The sequence below is a fragment of the Dipteris shenzhenensis genome, chromosome 15 (assembly GCF_047967505.1).
Source record: "Dipteris shenzhenensis isolate YYH24624 ecotype China chromosome 15, Dip_SZ_1.0, whole genome shotgun sequence".
Taxonomy (NCBI): Eukaryota; Viridiplantae; Streptophyta; class Polypodiopsida; order Gleicheniales; family Dipteridaceae; genus Dipteris; species Dipteris shenzhenensis.
This window is the reverse complement of record NC_141610.1, coordinates 9,649,995-9,673,856: the sequence shown is the minus strand read 5'-3', so window position 1 is coordinate 9,673,856 and position 23,862 is coordinate 9,649,995. Positions and strand designations below refer to the sequence as shown.

The 23,862-nt window shown below is 40.8% G+C and overlaps 1 protein-coding gene across 1 annotated transcript in view; it reads right to left on the bottom strand.

Annotated features, from left to right (window-relative positions):
- The window catches only part of LOC147893322 (magnesium transporter MRS2-1-like), a 31,456-nt gene extending 24,314 nt beyond the window's left edge, over positions 1-7,142 (bottom strand). Inside the window, exons 1-2 of the mRNA XM_087385567.1 lie at positions 6,802-7,142; positions 5,889-6,611 (exon numbers count right to left, since the gene is read on the bottom strand). Coding sequence (XP_087241693.1) covers positions 5,889-6,545 — 657 coding nt within the window. The 5' untranslated portion in view covers positions 6,546-6,611; positions 6,802-7,142. The remainder of the gene's footprint in view (positions 1-5,888; positions 6,612-6,801) is intronic.
- Between the last annotated feature and the right edge of the window lie 16,720 nt (positions 7,143-23,862).

Here is a 23,862-nt window from a genome sequence, read left to right as displayed (position 1 = left end):
ATGATTCAGTGAACATCATATTATCATTGATCAATCACCAACCTACATAGTAACGCTTAGGCTCCAGCACGCCCTAATCGTATAGGAGCACGCCCCGGAATATCTATTTCAGTCCTCTTCCTCTCTCTCTCGCTCATGTTCTAGTCTAGCTTTCAACCTCATGATCTAGTCTAGCTTTCAACCTCATGAGAGTCACTCCCACAGTTAAAAATCTTAAGACTCCATCACACATAGCAAGGACTAGCTAGTATGGCATCCCCACTGACATCATCAACACCCAATGGTGGGTGCAAACCACATACATATCCTTGAGTTTATGTCGGCACTCCGGAGGTGAAGGGCAAACCCTTGACACACACTATCACTAAAGGAGAAGGCTTATCAAAAAGTAGTCCACGTTCTCTTCGCTCAAGCTACAACTGCCTGTAAAGACTGTACAATATTATTTTAGTATCTCCCAAGCGTACATTTCTAAGTTAAAAATGCTTAGAATAACTAGCTGAAAGGGCAATGCACCACTTACGTAGTGTAAGTAGGGTTAGCTATGGCTACCCTCGCGAGAGGTGTTATCAATATATTGTTGGAAAGGTCTGAGCCCCCAAATGAGGAGAGCATGGGGGAGGGAGACCTAGGGCAAAAACTGTCGAGAGAAAAGAGGATGTTCACAGAAGGAGTGGACCTAAATTGGCCTCAGAATATCTATGGCCTGTAATAGACCTGGCAGGAGGGCAGGTATGCAGGGCACCCAGGTGGCCAGGTGGAGCAGCAAGAGAGCTGCAAAAGGGAAGTGCCCTGCCCTTAAATAGGGCTGGGCTGGCTGGTTGGCCAGCACACAACCCCAAAAAGGGGTTCCCACAGCCCCATAAATAGGGCTGCTGGGGTCGGTTGGAGAGCAGAAAAGTTGGTCAGCAAAGGGGCTGGTCGGTCAGTTTGAAGGGGCCTTGGCACCTATAAAAGGAGGTCCTTGTGGCCTCATTTCACATCTCCAGCAGATTAGCAAAAGCAAGGGAGCAGAAGGAGCAGCAACTGCCTCATCCTTGGGTCTACATCCAAAAGGCAAAGGAGGGCCAGAGGTGCTGCAGACTTAGCTCACTTGGGGCTGAAGCCTAGGCTGTCTACCAGGGCAGTAAGGTGCTGAGATCTTTGGAAAGAGAGTTCAAGGTGGAGCACACGGGCTCAAAGATCTAGAGGTACCAGGCAGATAGTAGGAGAACCTTTGGTAACATTAGAGAACCACGATTTGGTGGAACTCTAGATCTATCTTTTGTATTGTGTCCATAGCTTTGGACAGGAATATATTGTTTTGGCGGATTCAATATCTGGCTTAGATCACTGTCTATTTGCGCACAACACATCTATTATGAAGCACATTAAGTAAAGAAGTTGGTGTATTCTAGATCTGGCTTGGATCACTGTCTATTTGCGCACAACACATCTATATGAAGCACATTCACCCACACCACACTCTACGTGAGCTCCTCCCTCTGTTGGTTGGTTTGTAAAATATATTATATAACAAAGATGGTATATACTTGTGGACAAAAGACATCACTAAAACCTAAAAAGACCAATGCATTGGATTTGCTGAAGATAAAACGTGAACTCAACACAAAATTCACACATGTAATCAATGAGCAAGTACAGGAAACAATAAATAAAAAACAAATGATTTCAATAATGACAAATGAGTAACCATGGAAAGTGCAGCTCTATTACAAAGATGCTACCTATATTAAAGCTTTTAGATATCTTCCGCAGCCTCTATGGTCTCATGAGTGACATCATGCATTTCAAATGTGTCTTCTTGATCATTGTACTGTGGCTCCACTACAATGGCACCTCTGTTGGCCGGTTTCTAAAACATGTTATATAACAAAGATGGTATATACTTGTGGACAAAATCGTGGAGAGTGACATCACTAAAACCTAAACAGACCACTGCATTGGATTTGCTGAAGATACTCAGCAGGAGTGCTAAAACGTGAACTCAACACAAAATTCACACATGTAATCAATGAGCAAGTACAGGAAACAACAAATAAAAATCAAATGATTTCAATAATGACAAATGAGTAACCATGGAAAGTGCAGGTCTATTACAAAGATGCTACCTATATTAAAGCTTTTAGATATCTTCCGCGGCCTCTATGGTCTCATGAGTGACATCATGCATTTCAAATGTGTCTTCTTGATCATTATACTGTGGCTCCACTACAATGGCACCTCCACTATTATGCTAAGCTTGGATGTCAAAGCATTCCTCATTTTGCAAACATATCTGGAGCTCAAGGGGTCCTCTCCCTTTGTACTAGAAGCACAAATGGGATGTTCCTAAGACTTCTCGATTCCTACTACTTGATTCCTATATGCTCCAACACTAGTTCTAGACCAAACTTAGCATCTTCTAGCCTCAAGTAAGGCATCTACTGCTCATCGATCCATCAATGAGCCTAACACAAAGTAGTTATACAAAGCCAAGGAGACAAAACGGTGAAATCAATGGAACTCCCACAATGCTCATCAAAAGGTTCTATGGTTTTCGCACTTTCCCTTACCTACCTGATTTGTGTTTTCTCTCTTCTGTTTTCTTCTGCCCAATTTGTGTCCTCCCTGTATGTTAGAAATGAATGAGCCTAACACAAAGTAGTTATACAAAGCCAAGGAGACAAAACGGTGAAATCAATGGAACTCCCACAATGCTCACCAAAAGGTTCTATGGTTTTTGCACTTTCCCTTACCTACCTGATTTGTGTTTTCTCTTCTGTTTTCTTCAGCCCAATTTGTGTCCTCTCTGTATGTTAGAAATGACCCAACAGAGGGTACGCACAGCGGAAGACTGATAGAATAGCCCAGAAGCTCACACAGTGTGGTGTTGGGTGTGGAATCACAAACTTAACTTATGTGCATAAAATAGATGTGCAGACTCATCAATAAACAATGAACCAGCCAGATAGAGAAACCATCAAAATAATATATTTCTGTCCAAAGCTATGGACACAATACAAAAGAGAGAGATCCAAAGTCCCACCAATCAATGGTGTGGTCCTCTGATCTTACCACACGGTACTTCTCCTATCTGCTGGCTATCTCTAGACTCGAGCCCGCGTGCTCCACCTCGAGCGTCTGTAGACTTTCTGTCCAGAATGGTTCTCTCTACCTTACTGCCTGTAGATCAGCCTAGGTAGGCAGCACTTACTAGCTCAGTCTGCAGCCCTCTTTAGATATCCTTCACCTCCTGGGAAAGGCCCAAGGAAGCCCTGTCTGCTGCTCCTGTCTGCTGTAAATCTGCTGCTCCAGAGAATGAGATATGAAGGCACAAAGGCCCTCCTTATATAGGGCACAAGGCCCTCCAGAACCAACCAACCAGCCAGCCCTAATTGGGCCGACTGGCTGCCCTAACCAACCAACCAGATGGTTGGCTGGTTGGCTGCCTATCCAGCCCTATTTAAGGGCCTTTTCCAGCCCTTTGTTCCATGCAGGGCCCAGCCCCTTTGGACTGCTTACCCCGCCACCTGCCAGCCTTGTTTGCAGGCCATAGACCTGCCCAATACCTGCTGCAACAGTGCGACTCCATGCTGCTACTGATCTTGTCCGGACCCTGGCGCACCCTGCAGACCTTCCATACACTGCCCTGCAGCAGCCCGTACTGATCCGTACAGTGGCTGTCCCTTTCTCTGGGCATACCTTGCCCTAGGTCTCCCTCCCCCCTGCTCTCCTCATTTGGGGGCTTACAGATGGGGAGGTGACCTTTCCAACACTCTGTTCTTCTGCCCAATGGAAGAAGACAAGATGCAGTGACACATTCCCAACAGCATACTCAAGTGATAAGACAACTCCCTCGTTGAGTCCGCAACCAAGATCATCCTCAGTAAATCACAGACTAACAACCGAACCATAGAGTGGGGTACCTACCACCCAACCAAAAAGCCATCAGCTCACCCCGGAGCACTACAAGTCATAGGAAAGATCCATAGCCTAGCCCAAGTAGACCTCCACGCCCTATACCACGAAAGCCCCATCCGCAAGAGAAGCATCACACTAGCATGCCAAACACTACCATGCCAGTAGCAAGATCCACCATCCAAATATAATTAGTGCATCCGAGCATTAAGCCCCATGCCAATGCTCCATTCTCTTCTACACCCTCCTTCAAGATATAACACTCCACTTAATTTATCCATCTACACATGTCGCTTGGTATCATGACGGAAACTAACAAGGAGCCTATGTGATGTGCATATTACAATGAAGATGCCCACAAATGGAGTTAGAATTGGGTAGAGAGATGGTGTCCAAAAAGGGACACCAATACCAAATGAAGGAAGCAGAGGAGTTTAGAACTAGCACTCCAAGAAGGGCCTATGATACCAATGCAAGGAAGAAGAGGTGTCACACTTGAACTTCCAGGAGAACCAACAACAGAAGGAAAAGAGAGGAGGAGAGGCAGGAGCAGGACCTTCAAGGGGGTGAGAGAAGCTAGAGCAATAGTAGTAACGTCGGAGTTAAACAAACATACAACACGCTTCCACGATACTAGAGTTAGGATCTTCTATGCTTTTGAGCATGCAGCTTATGAAAATTTTGGCAAATAAGTGTAATTGGGAAGATATACGACATGGGTTGAGGTTTGTATGACACAATTTGTTGCAAAGTGATATATGACAACCTTTGTTAGCTTGTAAATAGGGGGAAAACATGCAAATCCGTAAAGGGACAGATGGGCGTATGGACTATATAAGGCATGAGCACATCATGCTTCAGAGCTCATCCATTATGTAAGTCCACAACTCTCGTGTTGCTCTAAGTGCCACAACTATAGGCTAGACCCCTAAACTTGATTTTCAGCCTTATAACAACCCACTAGCTTTGCCTCTCAAGTAGCATCTCATAAATAATGAAAGAGAAGATCAAAGTTCTTGAAGATCAAGCTGTCAAATAAACATCAATTTGTTTACATACCTAGATGAATCCAGGAACATTTGCGAACTCATTCTCTAAAAACACAACATAGTGCAGTTTCAATCTCACGATAGTCACTCATAAGATTGAAAACCATAAACTCCATCACGCATAGCAAGGAGTAGCTACTATGACATCCCCACTGACGTCATCAGCACCCAACAGTGGGTGTAGACCATAGTATAAAAATATGCTCTCACACATACAAATCCACACACCCACACATACTTGAGCATCCATTTATACAAAGTCTTCCTACTGAGTTTCTGTCGGCACTCCAGAGGTGAAGGGCAGACTCAGCCATGACGAAGGCTAGCACTAAAGGAGAAGGCTAATCAAAAAGTAGTCCAAATTCTCTTTCATTCAAGATACAACTGCTATTGAAGTCTAAACAATTTCATTTTAGTCTCTCCCAAACGAGCATCTAAATCTAGCTCATAGGGCATCGCACCATTTAAGATAGAAAGAATTCCGTTCATGTTTGGAGGGCAAAGTTACATTGGCTGTTAAGAGTGTTAAGGAAAATCTTCATAATGTGGAGATACATCATACTACTTTAAGATAATATTTGAGGTAACATAAACGTTTTTTTCCTCGGGGCAAAAAAATAAGTTTATTCTAATAAAAATAATAAAAAATTACAGCATTAGAGCTTGGCTTTCAGAGCACAACATGGCATGGCAATGGACTCGGAGGTTCTGCTATAAAGCCCGTGGCTACATTCTGCCGGAGGTTCAACAAGTTAGCTTATTGAGCTGTTGTGGTCACCCTGCGCGCACTTAAGATGGGGGGCTAAAAATAGTATAGTAAAAATATGTGGAAAATCCCACAACCAGTCCTTGGCGAACATTCTATCTCTAATCAGAATACAATGCTCAAAAAAACTGTGCATGCTTCCTGAACGGAACATTATAAGCAACCTACTTTACCTGTGTATCTAGAAAAGTGCAGGCTGCTTCCAAAGCAACCTCCATAGCCAAAAATTCAAATGGCATGTAATCCGCAGATGACCCTCTGGACAAATGAGACTGATGACGCGACACTTCAGGAGGAATACCGGCATTGTCTGTCAAGAAATCCGTGCCATTTCCTTCTGTATTAACGACATGAAAGCTGGCCGAAGGACCTCCCAAAAGCCTCAGTTTGTTTAAACCCTGTCCCAGTAAGTCATTTTTCGCTACCAATCTCCTTTGTAACTCTGCAGCGTACTGAAGCACGTAGTTGTCCAACGAATTGAGAAGTAACACCTCGTCTGCCGTAATGATGCATCTAATCTGCTCCAAATTCACTACGATGGCTTTCTCTCTACCTAAAATAGTAGAAGGATAGACAAAGAGGGGATCAAGAAGCCGAAGATCACGGGCCGGAAGATCGCATCGCCTCATGATCGCCATCTTGTCAACCTCCATCACTTGTGAAGCGCCCTCTTTGTCTATTCTTATCCACGATCGAACACCTTGTCCTCTCTTCCTCAAGCTCAAAACATCCATTCCTTGGAAAAGAGGCCGTGAGGGCATTGCAGCTCGACGGAGTGGCTCCTGCACAGGCGGACGAGGAGGCAAGAGGCGCGCTTTCTGATCCGCCATCACAAGAGACACTGTCGATCCGCTGCACGAGGAGTTTCAGAGTATCTTGCGGGCACCTGATTGGATCTGTGTGCAAAAGCCAATGTATGAGCAAGACGAAGGGGGCAATACATTCGCTACGTGATGATTAAGTTGCCAATTACGTCCTCCAGGATTACCACAAGAAACGCACCAACTGCAGATATCACCACAAGAAACGCACTAACTGCGCGCAGATTGCACGAACATAGAATCAGAAACAGCAATGGAAGGACACCTTGGAATCCAATCGGGTGAGAGGTACTCATGGCCTGTTGGAGCGGTGGCAAGGATGCGAACTGGTGGAGACGCACGGCAGGGTGGCAGAGGCGAGAGGAGGGGTGAGAAGGGGGGGGGGAAAGGCAACTAAGATAGGAAATGCGGAAAGCAAGGCGAGAGGAGGGGGGCCTTTGAGGGAGCCATGGAGGCGCGGCAGGGAGCGGGAGCTCGGCGAGGGAGCCACGACAGCCAAGGGGAACGAGGGATCACACATTCTATCTATCTCACTCTCTCTGCTACACTACCTAAGAGAGTGGCTATGGCAGGTGTTAGGGTTTCAAGTAGGGAAATTTGCACAGTTTGTACTGACGCACACGGACCTTAACATAGTTGCGCCATCGTTATTAAGCCTCAGTTTGACGGAATATTACAGCCCCAAATATCCGCCACGTCAGACGCGCGCCTACATTAAAAAGATTCCTTTTCTCCTTCATCTTTTCTTTATTTAACCTATTAACCAGGGACAAAGGAAACAAGTTGAACAAGTGAGTCGTGAGCACTCCCTTCAATTGGTTTTGTCAAAGGAAAACAATTGTCAAGATGAATGAATGATTAATTCTTTAGGCTTGCGAGGTGAACGAGGAGATTCAATTGTCGAAATCTGAGTCAGAGCAAGTGAGGCTAGTATTAGAAGTGCAAAAAGAGAATCAACAACTCCGTATGCAGCTTGTGCGCTTGCAACAGAAGCTTTTGATCGTCCAAAGCAATGCAATTATCGAACGGCACTCTCTAGCACCCGCATCTTTCATGCGTGGTTTATCCACCACTTGTCGGACTCCCGAGACGATCCCCACAGCAGGTAGACACTTTATAGGTCAAGAGCGCAGGATCGAGGATCTGCAAAGAACTGTACTGGCATTAGAGGAGAAGAGGAGCAGAGAGCTTACCTTTTTTTTTTGGAAAGTCACCTTTTCCAATGTAAAATCTCACCTTAGCAAGTCTGCTTTAGATGGGCCCTCAAAGGGCAACTTTTTCATTGCTATATAGCCTACCCCTAGCAAGGAAATGCTAACAAACTTTCTTTTCTCCCTCTCACACTAGTCACACATGAACAAGTTTTTAGCTCCGTTGGAGCTGAGGTGGTGCTTAATGGAATCCTACTGGAAGACTGTTTGCTGCCTGACTATGCATATCGGACTACAACATGGCAAGTGCATACACTCAACCAATAAGCAATCAAGTGCCACCTCTATGCAAACCCGCATTACCATGAACCCAGATTGCTATCAGACAATGTGCTCGGGTTTCAGATTAACTCCAAGCAACCATGTGCCCCTTATACCATTTGCAATCGATAGGCAACATGAATAAATGTCTGACACACATGTGCTTCTCCCTCCTTCCCTCTCGCTCTCTCTCTCTCTCTCTCTCTCTCTCTCTCTCTCTCTCTCTCTCTCTCTCTCTCTCTCTCTCTCTCTCTCTCTCTCCCCCTTAAAAAAACACTTCTATCATCTCCTCACCCAAGTACAAAACAAGGTGAATAGGGATGGTGAGACAAAAGAAAGCGAAGAGCAAGGGCGGTGCGACGAACAAAGGCAATGAAGAAAGTAGGGGATGCAAAGGCCTGATCTTGTGTTGCCGCCACTAATAGCCATGAATTCACCAAAGAACCTCCCAAAAAGCCGCCCTCAAAAGTGATATCGTAGCTAACCCCTACCCATGGAGGGGCAGGCCAAAAACCTAGTTTACATTTTGCATGGCAAGGATGTCTAGCTTATCCTACTACCCCCTATTCCTTTTTCCTTTTTCCATTTTTTCACACACACACACACACACATAGCTAACTACAAGGGGCCAACCACCCATGGTTTATATTAACAGGCGATACATGATCTTCTCAAGGAAATCAAACACAAGCAGCTAGCTCAACTATGCAAACTCCTAAACCACGTGAGCTACCTCTGTTCCATGCTATTCTTGGTGCCCATTCTTAAATAGTTTATGAATTTTCCAAGACCTAGCTTCAAGTACACATAAAAGTAGCATGGACTACAATTCCATTCTAATTGGGGAGCTTTATGTGAACATGTAAGACACAGTTATAGAGAAGAAGCAACAACTGAGACAAGGACGTGGGTGCTTGTGGAGCAGCCGTTTTGCATTCTCTTTCCTATGGATGCACATAACCTAGAGCAAGCAATCTCTATGCCAACTCTATGTTCATGTTGGCTCCTCTTTCTATGCATGTATCTCTTTGTTTGCCCCATGACAAGTATAGTGGGGCCCAGTGCATGTTGCCTCCATGTGTACCAAGTGGCTATGCACATTTGCACATGGGGCGTCCCCCTAGACACCCACAAGTACCCTCAATATTTGATGTCTTTTTATTCACACATGGTCGCTACATCAAGTTTTCTATGTTTTGGGTATGTGGGATAAACTTTGGAAAAGCTTCCCAATCCTCTCATAATCAAAGGATTAGTATTGTCATTATGTTTTAGCTAGTTGATTAGATTTGTCAATAGGTTTTAGTTAATTGATTAGGTTTATAGGATTTAGCTCATATTATTTTTTGCCTCCCTTAATGAGCCACTCGTGCCACCTTTGAGGTGGTTCTAGATGCCATATCTGATGATGTCTTAATGGTTGTTATATGCATACTAGATTGATCAAGCCGTGACATTACTAAAAGTATGTGAAAATCTTAACCCTAGGACTGGTGAAGCACATAATTTATTCTCAAAAATTTGAGAGCTTACTAATCTCATCATGAGCAAGTAAGTTGCTTCAATATTTTATAGGAGATAATTGTATTCATAAAGTTTCCTTTTCTCATCATTCCAAATCGTTCAATACTAAGCTTTTCGCCAATCAACTATGGAGACATGCACACATAAGAAAAAGTGAGTAGATGGGAGCTTCACACTCCTCTAAAGCGAGCACCTACATACTTTTAATAGCTTATCATTTGAAACTCGTATAGCTCACCTTTCAAACGCCTTTAAATGGCCATGTGGCCAAGTTGAGAAACCTTGCAAGTCCGTGTCCTTCAACAAGTCAATATCACAAACTAGCAGCCTTGCAAGTCTTTGTCCACCAACAAATCAATATCACAAACAAGCATCTCACACCTTCCATCACACATGATGCAAGAAATCCCTACTTAAAAATAAGGGTATATTTTCTAGTAACTATGCTTTGGTTAATCGCTTTTGCAGCTCTTCAAATATTAGATCAATCAAGGGAGGTTACAATGGAGCCCTCTATCATGATCCTAACCTCGTCTTAAACCTTGCACATCATTTCAATTTCATCTCCCCTCCCACCCGCACCCCAAAAGGAGAGATGGACCTCATAGTCATTGGGCTCTCTCTCTTACACAACACTATTGTAGTAGTAAAAGCAAAGAACTGTTCTACTAGACTTTATCCTAGTAAACATTCCGAAGCATGCTACCCCAAATCAACACAATGGCCAATAGTTTAAGTGATAGCATCATGCAAAAGAGTTAGCCATTGATTTGAAGATGGACTCTAACTTTGATCTATTTAACTTAACACATACTTTCTAGATGACCATGAGGCATAGAGGAAGGCGCTCTTACTAGTCCCAAATGGTGGAGAAGTTTGAATGAAAATCTATAACATCTCCCAGTAGTACATGCTTCCACCTCACCTATTTGCCAAAATTCCTTGTTATCCTTCCCTTTTCGACCCTACATTTCAACTTTGCCTTGCATGCCTCCATGTAATTTTTGCTTCACCTTAAATCATTCACATGATTTCAACTTCATGTTGCATGCCTTTTTAAGAGAGCTAGTCCTTGATGCTTGTATCATAATTGTGCCTTGCAAAACCTTTATCACCTTCCCTTTAGATGATGTGACACCTTCCCAACAATCATTTCTTTCTTTACAATGTTTATAGCATCGTGTGTACATCATTTTGATGTATTAAATCTCTACTTTAATTGAAATCTCACATTTTTGCAAAATCACATGCCCTTGGATTTAAATATTTAAAAAGCTGTTGCACAAGTTTCCATCCCTTCAATGGCCCCAAATTTTTTTCTACTATGATGATCGTAATGAATATTCTCTCCATGTTTTAGTAACATCAAAGATATCACGTCCAACTAAATACATTTTTGGCCTACCAAATTGAATGTCAACAACTATATATAATTCATCGTAGGCCTACCAAATTGAGTGTCAAAAACTATATGTAATTCATGTCATTTCAAAAATCTAAATCATAGTTTTGTATTGGCTCACAAAACAACAATAAGAAGGTTTAGTGTGCAAACTCGTCTAAAAGGGGTGGATTTAAAGCACCTCCTTGAGGGTGAAATTATGGGCTTTGGCAGAGAGAAAACAAATGCTATAGTAGAAATCCTTAGGGAAACTATGTATAGACTTTCAGCATTACAAGGACACATTGATTTTATAAATTGGATACTTGCAATGCCTTCTCAAAACTCGGGCTAGAATACACTATGACTAAATAAGATAGGTTTTTAATGCCTTAATGCACCTATGTGTATGCCATTATTAGTAATGGATTCGTTGATTTTGGAATTTTGGTAAATTTTTGTCTAATTACAATTGGTGTGAATCCATACAAGTCATTCTCTCCCAAATTAGCAAGAATGGCATAAAAGTATAAATTACACACCTACCATAATCATGGAATTTTATTCGATGCTCTAACCACTATTATTAGATGCATCATCTCACACACTTCCATGTTCACTACCCATGTGCCATTTGCAATCAAAAGTGTTATTACTTTTGAAGAGATGACACATGTCACTCATTTGTATAGTTTGTCACCTTTAGTGGGCCAATTTTGCAACAACATCAACGCTTCACAAAACTAAACAGTGATAACTTCCTCGATAAATTCCATTCTTAAGGATCTCAAGTGGCTCCTCAATATAGAACTTAATTAGATGCTTTAACCACTATTATTAGATGCATCATCTTACACACTTCCATATTCACAATCCATGTGCCATTTGCAATCAAAAGTGTTATTGCTTTTGATGAGATGACACATATCCAAGACACATGTCACTCATTTGTATAGTTTGTCACCTTTAGTGGGCTACTTTTGTAATAACATCAATGCTTCACAACAAAACAGTGAGAACTTCCCTCAATAAATTCCATTCTTTAAGGATCCGAAGTGGTTCTTCAATATACTACAATAATAAATTCCATTCTCTAAGGATCCTAGGTGGTTCTTCAATAAAACTACCTGGATCTTGAAGTTATAAAATTGAAAACGAGGCTGCAACTCGAAATTGACTCTTGTACTTTTCTTAATTTCCCTCGGTGACCACTATGTGATCTCCTCTCAAGTCTTACCAATAATTATCTAGCTTGTAAGCTTTTGACCTTTCCAAGCATTTAACATAGTTATACATTTTTGGGCAAAATGTACCCATCTAAGTGTAAGTGTTATTGACATTATATTTTCCATCATATAAATTGACCTCAAATTCACTAGAATTTGCAAACATGGCTACACTAAAAAGAATATCAGGCATGCAAACTTTGATAGGAAGTTTGTCAAAAAATCCACATACTTATCAAACTATGATGCTTGTTTTCTTGATAAGAAGAAGGTTGGAAATTGTATTATTCTTGTATTTGGAATGATCGAATATGGTAAGAAAATGAGAAGTTTCATGAACTATTTAACATCAATGTGCAAAATATTATGCAAAATTCAACATCTTGAAATGCCAAGCTTTTACCTTTTTGATGCCAATGGACTAAGTAATGTAGAAATCATAATGAATAGGCTAATGTCATTTGTGATGCATGAGCAAAGATTTTTATTATTACCATCAATAAGTCTCTTATTAAAGTTCAGACTTTAGGGAAATATAGCATTTGAATCAATACCTTCAAATCCTATGTGTTTCTGTATAAGCTTTATATGCATTTTACCTCTATAAAGGTTCAGCATTTTTTGGGCCATGGACTAGCCTTACACTACTACTTAATCACCTTATAAACATGATGCTTTAACAACGTAGATCTATGTCCCAAAAGACATATATGTTAAGGCATAAAGCAATGTAGTGACATGAAACATTACCATGCATTGTTTTGGACATCTTGGGAAATAGGTCTAAATCATTGCCTCCTTGTAAGCATATGTGATTCATGGCCTCTTCCAAAAGGTGGTATTTTGATAGGCCAACTATTTGATCGCTTAAAGTGCAACCAAGTAGCATGTGGCAGAAAGAAGGCAAACTTTGGCTTCCCTATAAAACATAAGGCAAGAAATAGGCAACCTTTGGCTACCTTATTGGATAGAGATAGAAAATAGGCCCTTTCAACATAAGGCAAGAAATAGGCCAATTTTTGCTTCCTATTAGACAGATGTGCAAAAAGGGGTAGCCCATGGTTGCCCTTTTGAACATAGGACAAGAAATATGGTGGTTTGAGGAGGTTCAAAATAGGGTAATGGATAGCTCCCCTGTTGCACATAGAGCAAGAATATAGGGTAGCCATAGGATGCCCTATTGGATATTGATACAAAATAAGGTTAGACATGTTGAGAAATACAAGTCCTTGAAAAATAAAAAAGGGCCTATGGCTACCCTTTTAGACATAGGGATTTGAGTTTGAAAAACCCTTTAATTTGATTTTGATGGTCGTTAAGATTTGGATCAAGGCAAAGACTAACAAGCATAGAATGATGACCTATATATGCCTTACGATGGAGAGGAATAGCTACAAAGCACTTGAAGGAGGGATAAAGTAAAGCAGGAGTAGAGAATGTAGAAAACAGACAATCCAAGTGGATTGAAACCCAAAAACAAAGATGGTTGAATAAAGAGATTATGATCAAAGGTGGTGAATTGTAGTCTTTGGAAAGCTAGCTTATTCACATAGGCATATCTAGGTATTTTTGATGTGATTATATTTTAAGTAGAGTGCGTGAGAGAGATAATGTAGTCCAAGCGAAGGTCTCAATAGTGTCGAATCAAAGTAGTGGTTGGCTTTGAGCACCTATAAAGTTAGGATTGGTAATACAACTCTTAAGAAGATGGACTGTGAGTGGAATTATGGACCACTTAAAGTAGGAGGAGGGAGAGTTTGCATGTCAATATGTGGTTCAAGTAGCCTTTCTTTGGATGGCCTTAAAGGTATGTAGTTTGACATCAAGTACTTGGCCATTGGAATGACCCCGAGTGTATTGAGATGAATGATTAGCAAAGCTAATCAATAGAACCAATGATGAATTTAGGTTGAAGTGGAAGGCACTGACTACCATGGAGAGAGTAAACTTTATTGCCATGAAGTTTGACAAAATTATATAAGATCAGGCCCTAGGCCTCTTTCCTATTTTATATATGTTCTTAAAAATTAGGCGGCCAAGTATGGATCTACATGACACAACCTTTTGCCTAGTGTGGATGCCTTGGGGTGTCCCAATATGAACATACCTAGACATATCATCTCGCACAATCAATTTTGATTTTTGTAGTAGATTTCTCTTCCTCGCCTTTCTTACCTTCCAATATTGTAGCATATCTGTGTTCCTCTCCTTCTCCACATTCTTGTATACCCCTTGTTGGACACTTCTAGTCAAGAACTTGCTAAAAGCTATTGATGATCTTTGACTTGACATGATGGACATGAAATCAATGTTATAAGAGAACCTAGATTAAGTCAATGATAAATGATGACACTTGCCACCAAAAAAGGAAACTACCACTCAAAGTGTTCTAACACCTCACACATGCATTTGTTGGAACATTTGACCCAAAGTAGAGAAATTAGATGTTGAGATTGTGTATGTTAAGATTAAAGACCATCATCTAAAAAGGCAAGGAGATTGTAACAGATAAGGAATGAAAAAAGAAACTCCAATGCATCTTTAAATGGCAATAGGTCATTTTTTGTAGCTCTTTTATCCCATGCTTTAGTATGTGCTTACAAGTTTAGGTGGGCTCTCTTCTCCTTTGAGAAATGTAGACGTGGATATGAGTTGGGTATTTTGATGAAGAGAATGCAAACAAAGATTAAACCTCGTAGTAGCTGATGCATTAGACAACAAGTAATGAGCTTGAGACTGACATTAGTACTTCCCTTTTCAAGATTGATGCTTTGAGTCTCATATCTCTAGTGATAAAAGATAAACATAACAAAATATAGGATGAGTCTCTAGTGATTCAAGATAAATAGAACAAAATATGGGATGAGCTCACCAATCATAGTGTTTTAAAGATAGGTCCAAATATCAAGGTGGGCATGGAATTTGATGTTGAGTTTAAGCAATTGAATGACGCTCAACACATTGAAGAAACTTTTATATCAGCTCTATTTCTTAGGTTGTAGTTACCAATTTTGGGTAAGTTTGACTTCCTACATGAAATACAGGACCAAAGCCCACTATACAAATTTCAATTTTGCCACAAGGAAGGGTTACTTTGCAAATAGAAATTGAAATGATAACAAATGAAAATAATGAAGAGATTGTGTAGGCTCTATCCCACGGCTTTTGTAAATCGAGCATAGTGTTCAGGGTGTGCAGGGTTCTGAGGCTTTTTGTCACCTACATATATATCGGTGTCATGTTGTAGTATAAGTGTAGCTAAGGACCTCAAATCATATTTAGATGAGAGATGTAGGCTCAAGTGTGGAAAGCAAACATTGTGCATGCTTGTGTGAAAGGAACGTTCATCAACATGGTCAGGGGAATAAAGGCTTTCGCCTCCATTGGGGGTTTTAAGGTTTAGAAAGAGCTTCAAAGTTCAAAAGAGGTTAAGGGTTAGAAGGAGGATCTAGGGTTCAAAAGGAGGCTCCAAGGTTCAGAAGGAGGTTCCAGGGTTCAGAAGATGGTTCAAGGTTAGAAAAAGGGTCCAGGGTTCAGAGTAGAGTACATGGTGAGTAGTCATCTCCCTCATAGATCATGGAGGTCAAGGGTTGAGGAACTACTTGAAGAGGGTAACGGCTTAGGGGAAGCATAGGTGTGGGAGAGGAAGAAGATGTAAGAGCATGGGGGTGGGGGAGAGAGAGGAAAAGGGAGGAGAAGAGGGAGAGGAGGAGTTGCAAGGTTGGAGGAGAGTGGAGGAGGCAAGGTTAGGACTCCTAATCTTGCAAGGTTAGGAGTGCAAGGGGGCATGGACATTTGGAGACAATTGCATAGAGCACCAAAATAGGACTCAACACAATGCCCCAAAGAGTGTGGGCTTCATTCCATTATGGGATATTTATACATGTTAAAGAGCTTTTCTCTCTGCATGTAGGAATTGTATAACTTTCTCTCTCTACGTGTTAGAACTTGCATCTAGGATGCGTAAAGGAATTGCATGTAGAAACTGCACGTAGGACTTGCATGTTGCTGCCAGTAGGAACTGCAAGTAGGGATTGCATATAGAGCTTGCATGTAGAACGTGCATGTCAGACTTCCATGTAGAACATGCATGTTGGATTCCTAAGAGAGATTATTCCTAGCCTTATGCAAGTACAAGCAGAGCTTTGCTGCTACTCCACACACACATTTGTGCTACTTGAGTCCATGTTGTTAACATACCCTTGGATCCATTTTATTACCTGTCTTCGTCATGATGTAACCATACAATTTCTGCTCTGTCTCCAAGAAGCTTGATCCACCATTTGTTCAAAAAGAGATACATGGCCTCTTTGATAGAGTCTACTTGTAGTTTGATCATCGATTTGTCCATTGGATTAAAACTGGTGTAGGAAAAGGGCGATCAATGTGGTTGAGGACCTCCAGATTGCATTCCAAGGTTTTGCAAAAGATAGTACTTTGTCGGAGGATGCAATCAATCTTGTCTCGCATTAATGCCTCATGCTGTTGAAGTGCTCGGATCAATGTGCCTTAGATGTTCCATTCTACTCGAGTATGGCTCTATCATTGGCCAATTAATGGTGCGATCCTCACCCAAAGTGTGTATCACCTCCCACCTATGCCGTCATGGAACTACATAGAACTTGGGATGGGTTCTGAGGCATGGAGGTGCACAGAGGTATTCATTCAAGAAATTTACATCAAAGAGATTAGGGTGGCACCATTCAGGTTTGGGATCCGACTTGTAGATCCAAGCTTTAGTAATTTGATGCTAGCGAAGGTTAATTGGGAAGTTGTTCAAGTTCCATCCACCTCGAGTTTTCATATCTGGATCTTTATTCTAGAAATCCTTGATGGGGTTACTTGGAAGTGGTATTAAATCAAACTTAAGTGTTGATTTGGTTGCATTAAACTAATATTGTCTTTAATTTCTCTTAGACTATGAACGTCCACCAATAGTTTTTAATGAAATACCTCAAAATGTGATTCTATGTGACAATTGGATTCTACATGCCTTTGCGCGCATTGATGCTATGATGCACGATAATCCATTTTGTAGAGAGGTCTAAGGAAATTCATGCTGTGGGTAATCAGTATCAGTTTGCAGCCTTAATTTATTTGCTTGACCGAGTATCATATTTATCCCCTTTCCATACAATGCTCGTTGGTGGGAAGACTTGTGTTATAGCAATATGAATCAGGCTTAGCTTGTAAGCTATAAGAAAGTACATCAATGAGTTGATTTGCTACAATGTCATGGTAAGACAATTCCCTTTCTTTCTCAGGTAGTGAGGGCACACATCCCTCAATTGCTAAATCTAGAAGTTTCTTTAACATTGTTGTCAATGTATTGTAGTCCTCACAAATGAATTTTAGGAGAATCACAAGTGCATCCTTTTATTCTACCTTTGCATCTATGACTTCGAATTGGATCATGATATTTTTTAACTTGTTCATGAATTCTATCGAGGATAGGTTGAAGTTCTCATCTGTAGTCCATAGGACTCAATCTTGATGAATTTCTTGATTCTTGCTTTATTTCCAAATAGGATGGTCAACTCATCCCAATCTTTATCATGCTCTTTGGAGTCTAAGATGGATTAGATTAGTACTCAAGTACAAACCAATGAGAGAAAATATGTCTTCATCTTTTACTTTCCAAATTTTACTCATTTCGTTTCATTGGGTATTTCTTCTTTAACTGTTTCCCAAATTTTTTTGTGCATTAATTGTGGAACCCTTTCCTAGTGAATGTCTCAATATTTGAGGTGCTTAATTCCATTTGCTGCAAAGGTCTTACCAATTGAATTCTTTCAATAGTGGTAGTAGTGTCTAATTGCATGCAGTGATTTCATGTGATGAGCATGTAATCTCTACAAACCAGCTACTTTCATTTCTCAACCTTATGCAAATTCTCCTTAGATTAAAATTTATCTCTTGTCAAAGTTTTGATCAAGAAGAGGGGTCAACATGATGATGTGGTAGTGTAATAATGTAGCAGTGTGTGTTCATACGATGGATACAAACTATGCTTAGCAAGAGGTTATTATGTGCCTACCATGTGTCTTTGATGGCATGGCTATTGATTCACGTTTTGACATTGTAGATGACACATATCATTTCTTGGTGGTGCACCCTACCTTATCTTCTATTTACCATGTGCCAATTTATTGCAAACCTATATGCCATGTGTCAATGATACATAGCTATTTCCTTCCTGACTATGGAGGTGTTGGAGCTTGATAGAGATGGTCATTATTGTCATCATGATCCATGTAATATTTCTTTGATCATTTTTTATGTTGTTTGTTGGTTGAAGCATTGTATGTTGCCTCATATCATAGGTGTCTACCTTTGTAGTGTTTGGGTTGATTTTGCCTGGACATTACCTATGTTATCATTCCTTTGCTTGTTACATCTATTATTTATTTACTCTACTACTACCAGGTACATCCAATCTTTACTTTGGCTTGCTAGTGTGTTTGCCTAGTGCCTTTGTTTGCAGTATAGACTATTGTAGCTTCATCTAGCATTGCTTCTTGAGTATTGCTAGTTTGTGATGTTGCTTGTGGCTTGCGCAAGTTTTTGTTGTTTTTTTTTCTTTTATTTTCTAATCGATCACTTAGCATAGACTGCTACATGGCAATGCTTGCTAAAAGGACTAAAAGATGAGCAGGGGGACAACAAATTGTGAGGTCTTGAAGGATGATAAAATCTAGAAAAAAGACAAGAGTCAAGGTGCTCCTACTATGGGAGAAATTTAGTGCTTTACCTAGGAGCTTGTGAGAGTGTAACTTAGAGACTTGAGCTAGTTTCTTGGACTCAAGCACCTATTTGTATAGACCAATGAGTAGCAACTAATGAACCCAATGACAATGATAATAGCTTGCTTGAACAAGTTGCTATTTTGAATATTATTGTAGCAAGAAGGACTAAAGTAGAATAGGCAAGGATAAAGGAGGGATAGCACCAAGAAAACCATGGGAGAAGAGGACTAAGATAGAAATATCTCTATCTATTTATCTCAAAAACACATAAACTCAGATCTCTCACTCAACTTTAAAATGTAATATCTCACACTATAGGAAACCAAAATTATTTTTTTCGAAGCCAAAACAAGCTCTCTCACCCTTTGCAAGATGGGATAGGAAGAAGGAATAGAAGCAAAACTAATGAATTACTTATAAACTAGAAGTAATCTAGGAAAAAATATGAGGCTCACTAGTCTTTAATACCATGGTAAAACATGAGTACCTCAAGTATACCTAAAACTAATCTAAGATGGATGCATCCTAAGTGCACACATGATGAGGATCTGAACTAAGTAGTCATAGACTCAAGTTCAATTAGGTTACAAGATTGACACTTGCACTCATGAGACAAGAGCTTGCACTATGCTATTGCATGAAAATGACCTCCCATTCATAAGAGTGGGATGCATACTTGTCTTACTTGCTCACATGTGGGACAATTCTTCCTTTCCATGTGGCAACATGTGTTCTTACATTCATACAGCAAAGTAAAAGAATCCTCTGTCGAATTGTCTAAGGATGAAACACTATCGCATGTATCATAGCTTAATTGAAGAGTAGCAGCACGTTCCTCCTAATGGGACAGTGCTCGCGAGTCATCATGCACAAACATGAATCCATATGAGTTGTTTTCGCTATCATGGTCTCCAAATTGTTAATGGGTTTTGCTGCATTAACAGAGCTATATTTCACTAAAACATTCTAGAAATATAAAATGATGCGATGCAGGACTATGATAGTGTCATCAAAACTTATAAACAAGACAAGGAAAAAACAAACAATCAATCTGTACAAGCAAACAATCATATCCTCATCCAATCTAGATCTCTCAATTAATACAGCAAAACCTCTATTACATTGATGTAAGACGGAGCATCAACTGATATAATCTGAGATTTTATTTGCACAATTGAGCAAGAGTAGGAACTCTTACAACAGTTGAGAAATATGCTCTTAGGAACATTCTCTTCCTTGAATCCTCACTCAACCAATGATCATTCTTAGAATGAGGATGTTGGGCATAAAGAGATTAATGCCCCTAAATGAGTGTTGCATTAATGCCAATAAATAGGTATAAATATGGTAACTGGGATTAATGATGGTGGGGTTGAATACTTGCTAAGATCCTTCATCACTACTGTGTCAGCCTAATATTCCACTATCCCATGTGTCTAACTTCATAGGCTAACCATGGTTACACCATGGGGTGAAATTCACCATCAACACCTGGCAGTTCCAGTGGATGGATGACAATCCGTCAAACCCACACATGGTTGTTGTGCCTATGTGATATAGCCTGAGTGTAAAAGGAATTAGTTCAATCTACTAATAGCAATCCATTAAACCCACACATGGTTGTTGTGTTTGTGTGATACAGTGCGAGTGTAAAAGAAAATAGTTTAATCTACTAATGATAAAGTTCCATTTTGGGCAACATGCCAAGGCTGGGTACCCATTTAATGCAACAGCCTAAGCTATACTATGAGCATCATCAGTGAGAAATGTAGGCCTACCACAACACATTAAAAAGGGGTAGAAACCTGCACATCGCCACATGTCCTTGGATTTATAAGAAGCACTAGATTGTTGCTAGCATCTACAAGCATCTGTATCCCAAATGAATAGGAATGGGAGGGAAATCCTAAGCACCTTGGGTTTACAAGAAGCTCCATGCTATTGCTAGGATTTACATGCAGCTCAACTCAAAACCAAATAAAGAGGGAAGGGTTTACAAGAAGCTCCATATTGTTGCTAGGATTTACAAGCAGATATAGACCAAATAAAGAGGGAAGGGTAGAAAAACATCTATAGATTTATAGTCAGCTCCATACATTTCTTGGCTTTACGGGAAGCTTCATACTAATTCTATGGATTTACAAGCAGCTCTATATGCTTGCTAGGATTTATAGGCAGATCTATACCAAATGACGAGGGAAGGCGAGAAAAAACCATGTGCATAAGCATACCACAGATTTACAAGTAGCTCATGGGTTTGCCAAAACTCAATGCCAAGACAATAGTGCAATCGGCCCAAATTTGTCATGTCAAAGTTGTGACATAAAGCGGATTGCACTGCTATAATTTACTGCAAATCACTGCCAGTGAGTATGATGTCATCCACATATAGTACCAACATGACCAATTCTGATTTTTGTTGCTAAACATACAGATTTGGCTTTGTATGAGTGTTTACGAAGCCTTGGGACAGCAAAAGCTGATGTATCTTTTGATACCACGCACGAGGTGCTTGCTTCAGCCCATATAGAGCCTTCCTGAGCTTGCATACCTTGTGCTCTTGTCCCTTCACCTCAAAACCTTGGGGCTGATGTACATAGACCTCCTCTTTAAGATCTCCATTGAGGAAAGTGGTCTTGACATCCATTTGGTACACTGACCAACCATAAAACGCAGCTCGAGAGATGACAGAATGAATGGTGGTCATCTTGGCCACTGGAGCAAATGTCTCCTCATAATCTGTCCCCTCCTCTTATGCATACCCCTTGGCAACCAAACGGGCTTTGTATTTCTCAACTGTGCCATCTGAATAGTATTTCACCTTATAAATCCATTTCATGCCAACCACATTTTTCCCAATGGGCGCATCAACCAAGTCCCATGTGGCATTCTTCTCAATGGATTTAATCTCAGCTTCCATAGCTTTTTGCCATGCCGGATTATGTTGAGCATCCTTGAAGCTTTGAGGCCCATTTTTAGCTTCCATCACTGAGGTCATCAAAGCAAAATTGACCTTTTTCTGATTATTCTGAGTGCTGGCCTTGGTTTTCCCCAAAGTAGGCTGATCCTTAGCATCTTGAATGGTCAACCTTGCCCAACGTGGGATAGATTTCTCTTCTGTACCACTCAAAGCTACATCAACATCTTTAGTGGCCTCATGACGTTGATAATGCCTTTAAACATGAGGCGGTCTATTCTCATTAATTGGCTGCAAATCCGAAACATTTGAGGGAGAGCCATCCTCAACATGTGGCAAGCCATCTGAACTATGAGAATTAGAAGGGGAAGCATCAAGAGACTCTATCTCATCATCCTCAAATTGGATGATGTCCAAAGGGGTGTCATCGTATGGTGGCAAGTCTGCACTAGCGGGCTACATGCACTCATTCTCAGCAAAGAGAACATCTCTGCTGATTATTACCTTCCTGGTAGCGGGATTATAAAGCCTAAATCCCCTACTTTCAGTGCTATACCCCATGAAAATGCATTTGACACTCTTGTCATCAAGCTTTGTCTGATGTGCATCTGGAACCAAAGCATATGCCACTGAGCCAAAAACTCTGAAATGACTAACCTTTGGCTTAAAGCCATACAAGGCCTCAAATGGAGTCACATTAACCAAAGCTTTAGTAGGGCATTTGTTCTGAATATAAGTGGATGTCACAACTACTTCTCCCCAAAAAGCCTTTGAGACTCTTTTGAATTTCAACATGCATCTCGTCATCTCCATGAGAGTATGATTCTTCCTCTCAGGGAGTGGATTCTGTTGTGGTGTGTAAGAGCATGTCAAGTGATGTTTAATCTCATGTTGCTTCAAAAATCCCTGGAATGCACGTGACATGTACTCTCCCCCTCTATCTAGAATTGGTTTGGTTCTCAGCCATAGCTTTGAACTCCTGAAACCAATTAAAAACCTCAGATTTTTCCTTCATGAGAAAAAGCCATGTGAACCTAGAGAAGTCATCTATAAAGGTCACAAAGTACCTTGCTCCTCTATGCGTGGGAATAGTCATGGGGCCACATACATCACTGTGCACTATCCGCAACACTTTGGTTGCCTTGACCCAATTCTTGCCTTGTTTATTGAATGGCAAGTGATGCAATTTGCCAAGTGCACACCCCTCACACACTTCATTTGCTGGTTGCTGCAATTTTGGCATTCCCTGAGTCATATTATTGTTGTACAAGTAGGACAATGCCCTATGATGGATATGTCCAAACCTGGCATGCCATAAATCATCTTGGGAAGTGTTTGCTACAACCAATACCTTCTAATCATAAGGCTGAGCATCAAGCTTGTATAAGCCTCTGTCATGCCTGTTGCTGCAACCTCATATCCTTTCTTTGGATCCTTGATCTTACATTGGTTATCCTAAAATTCGACCAACATATGTTGATCATGGGCAATGTTTGAAATTGAAATCAGATTTTGCCTCAAATCTGGAACATACCAAACATCTCGGATATACTTAACTTTCCCATTATCAAGCTGAATGGGAATGTGCCCAACTCCAATGATGTCTTGAGAAGCATCATTGGCACATGTAACCTATTTGCCATGAACAAGTGTGATGCTCTCAAACCACTCCTTATGAGGAGTCATGTGCTTAGTAGCACCACTGTTGATATACGATGTATCACTTGCAACAAGGGAAGCATCCCCTGATTGATTTTCAGCATTCAAATCCCCCTGGCATCCATCTTCTCATTAAATGCAGCAAACACAAAATCTTTATCACCTTGGGCAAGATGAGCTTCACTATGTGCATCTGAAGCATGAGTTTTAGTGGGGCCAACAAAATTACTGCTAGAGCTATCCCTTTGTCTCTTCTTTTCATTGACAATCCTTTTCTAACACTCTACGATGTAATGCCCTGGCTTCTTGCAATAATTGCATTTGCCCTTTTTCTAATTTTTGCTTAAACTGTTTGCATTCCCCTCCTTGGGCTGAGTTGTATGGCTGTGTTTTGGCTCAAA